The sequence below is a fragment of the Myotis brandtii genome, unplaced genomic scaffold, assembly GCF_000412655.1.
Source record: "Myotis brandtii unplaced genomic scaffold, ASM41265v1 scaffold573, whole genome shotgun sequence".
In the NCBI taxonomy this organism is placed as follows: domain Eukaryota; kingdom Metazoa; phylum Chordata; class Mammalia; order Chiroptera; family Vespertilionidae; genus Myotis; species Myotis brandtii.
Window position 1 is genome coordinate 238462 of NW_005370145.1, and position 3142 is coordinate 241603.

General features: G+C 55.4%; 1 protein-coding gene across 1 annotated transcript in view; it reads right to left on the reverse strand.

The window, feature by feature from the left end:
* Window positions 1–459: 459 nt before the first annotated feature.
* The window catches only part of PHF23 (PHD finger protein 23), a 4273-nt gene continuing 1590 nt past the window's right edge, over window positions 460–3142 (reverse strand). Inside the window, exons 2-5 of the mRNA XM_005878724.2 lie at window positions 2992–3023; window positions 2747–2839; window positions 1359–2196; window positions 460–1254 (exon numbers count right to left, since the gene is read on the reverse strand). Of these exons, the coding sequence (XP_005878786.1) occupies window positions 1040–1254; window positions 1359–2196; window positions 2747–2839; window positions 2992–3023 (1178 nt within the window). The 3' untranslated portion in view covers window positions 460–1039. The remainder of the gene's footprint in view (window positions 1255–1358; window positions 2197–2746; window positions 2840–2991; window positions 3024–3142) is intronic.

The window sequence follows — 3142 nt, forward strand, 5'->3', positions numbered from 1 at the left end:
CCATCCAGCGCCCCGCCCACCTCTTCCCATGTCACGTGGCCCAAACCGGCCCGCCCTCTCGCGACGCCCACACCACGTGACTGGCGCCACACCACGTGACTGCTTTCAGCAACGGTCTCCCTCGTGACCCCGCCCCCCGAACGCCCCCGTTCCCCACTCCCTGCTCTTGCCCTCCGAACACCCCGGCCAAGTTGGCCTCTGCCCTCGGGGGGCAGGCAACACACTCCCACTCCGCAGGGGCGCCAAGCAACTGTGGTCCGACGGGGGATGCAGGCGTGGGGAGGGCGGGGTTCCGGGGGTTCCAGACTGGGGATGACATGGGGCAAAGCCAAAGTTGTTGGGCAAGACACAGAGGGTCATGTTCAGCTCCGGCTTTAGAGGTGGGTTTCAGGCCCGCCTCCAGCCATCTTCTCTGCCAGCTTTTCCAAAACCTCCCTCCCAAGGAGGACAGTCAGTGAGGGCTGTAAACACAAAGAGCCCACTCTGCTTTATTTACAACACGCAGGCCGCCCGCACCAACAGCGGGCCAGTATTACTAAAAACAAGAGGTGACCCGGAGAATGATCACCTGTCTTCCTTCCTCCCTCAGCCAGGCTCTGGTACGCCACCTCTGAGCTGCCCTGCCCAAAAAGGGGAAGTCCAAAATTAAAAACAAAACCAGTGTAGAATAAATGGGGATGGAGAGAAAAGATGAGGGAGGGAAGTGCTGTATTTACACTAGCGTTTTATAGACAACTGTCCCATTCCATCCCATTTCCAACCCTGGCACATTGAGTGAGAGGTGGCAGGTCCAAGGGACAGAGATTAAGTGTCTAGGGACCCAGACAGCCTCCCACCCCCAACTGTAATGGCTCCCATTTCAAGTCCACAAGGTGGGAAGGAAGAACAGAGCAACAACTCATTTCCAAACGAGTCTCCCTTGGGATTTCCTGCCTTGAAGTGGGACGATATCCAAGCTTCGGGGGATGGGCTGAGGACCCCGAGGCTCAGTTCCCAAGTCATGTTGTCATTTGGAAGTTCCAGCCTAGAGACAGTGATGTCAGGGCTCTCCAGATTTGGGAGGCCCCCCTAACCGCCGGGCCTCTGGCCGCAGTTCCTTGCACTTCTGGCAGTAAAAGAAGTCAGGGACATTCGTCTTCTTTATCTTAGCACAGGAGAGGTGGATCCATGTCCCACAGAGGCTGCACTCGATCATGGGCCGCCCAGCAAAGGGCTTTCGGCAGTAACACGTGATCAGGTCCCACGAGTCATCACCTGGGGCAAAAAAGGTTGGTTTAGTATTGTGCCTGAGCTGCTGCATCCACAACAGCCCCATACCCATCATCCCAGCTGCCCCTGGGCAACTCCGAACTTCTCACCTGACTCTACCATGATGTCCTCATCCATGACCCGCATCTCCCCTTCACTGGAGCTGGCATCTCCATCTTGGCTTGTTTCAGTGCTGCCCACCTCCTTGCTTTCACTGTCAGTAGGAGGGGCTCCTTCAGGGTGCGCTGGGGCAGGGAGCCTAGGAGCCTCAGGGGGTGTTGGCAGCACAGGGGCTGGGGTGTCACACCCTACCATTGCTGCCATCTCTTCTTCCTCCTCCTCTTCCTCTTCCTCCTCCTCCTCTTCAGAGTCTGTATCACTGGGAGGTGCCCGGGGAGGCCCAGGAGGTGGGAGTCTATCCCCCCGCTCCGCCTTTTTCAACTTCCGCTTCTTGCTCTTCTTGATTCGAGACCTCTTTTCCCCATCCGCAGGGGCTGGCCGAGGCCTCCGAAGCACCCCAAAGCCAGCCCCCCCTCCTGGCCCCAACTTTCTGTTCTTTCGGTCCTTCTTTCGAGGAGGCTGGGAGAGGTCCCCCTGGGAAAGGGGTACTGGGGTGAGAGCAGCAGAGGGCCGGGAGGCATGTGTGAGGGATGAGGGAGACAGTGGAGATGCCATTTTGGGCCCATCTAGATCAAAGAGAGAGTCCTTGAGCTTCATCTTCTCAAGCAGGGTGGCACTGTCGGGGGCCTGCAGACGAGAGAAGGTGGACCTTGGGGGTCCTGGCTGGGTGGGACCTGCTTGAGCAGCCCGTCTCTTGGATGACTTTGCCTTCTTAACAAAGGTCTGGATGGTTCGGAGATCTGAGGGGGCTGAGTCCCAGCCATCACTGTCTGCCGCACTCTCACCTCGCAATGGAGAGCTGGAGCCCGAGGCTGGCCAGTCACTTTCCTTAAAAGAGGAACAAGACCCGGGTCAGCAGGGGACCCAGTGTTATCTCACTCAGTTCCTCTACAATCCTAGCTTAAAACCTAGGGACTAATCTACCCCCAAATACCCTGCCAAAAACATAAAATCACCACTGTGCTCAAAAATGTATCCCCACCCCAATTCCCATGAGCATCTCCATGTTACTTCTGCCCTTACATTTTAGCCATTTCTCCAATTCCCACTGCCTTTGCAACATTGTATCCCTCCAACAAGAATCTCATTATGTAGCTTTCTGTATAGCCTCATTGGTTATCATTTACAGTTTCCAAAAATTTATCCAAAACACCTCCCATTAACAGAACCCCAAGGCCATTCACTGCTGCTCAGGCCAGCTATCTCCATTAATCCCACCCCCACCCCAGATAGCTTTCCTACTAGAATTTCTAATTGCCCTAGTCTTATATACAGTTTCGGACGGGCTCCTTCTGTAAGTAAGTATAGCTCCAGTTGCTCAACAGACCTCTACAGTCCTGGGCCACTACCCTCATGTCAGTTGACCTCCTGTTCCTACCTCTTTGCTGGGGGGGATGTAGCCGGCATAGGCCAAGACAAAACTGCAGAATTTGTTGAAATCCTCAATTGTTCTCCGACGTTTCTCGGGTGGCTGAAGGAAGGAAAGTTGTATCATACGGGGTTTAAGAGGGGCATTTCCAAAGGCATATACCCAGGAATAAGGAAGCTGGAGAAGGGAGGAGGGAGGAAGGGGAGAGGCGGGTCGGATAGTAATACTGGGCTGCAAGGTAAGGGGAACCTCACCTGAGTCTCTGGCTTCAGGGTCGGAGGTGGGTCTGTGAAAGCAATAAAAGCTGAGTCAAGGCACGAGGAGAGTCTGGGTACAACCCCACCTCTAAACCTGGGAGACCCCAAGCGAACCCCCAGCTCCCACCCCCAGCTCGCCCGGTTCCCA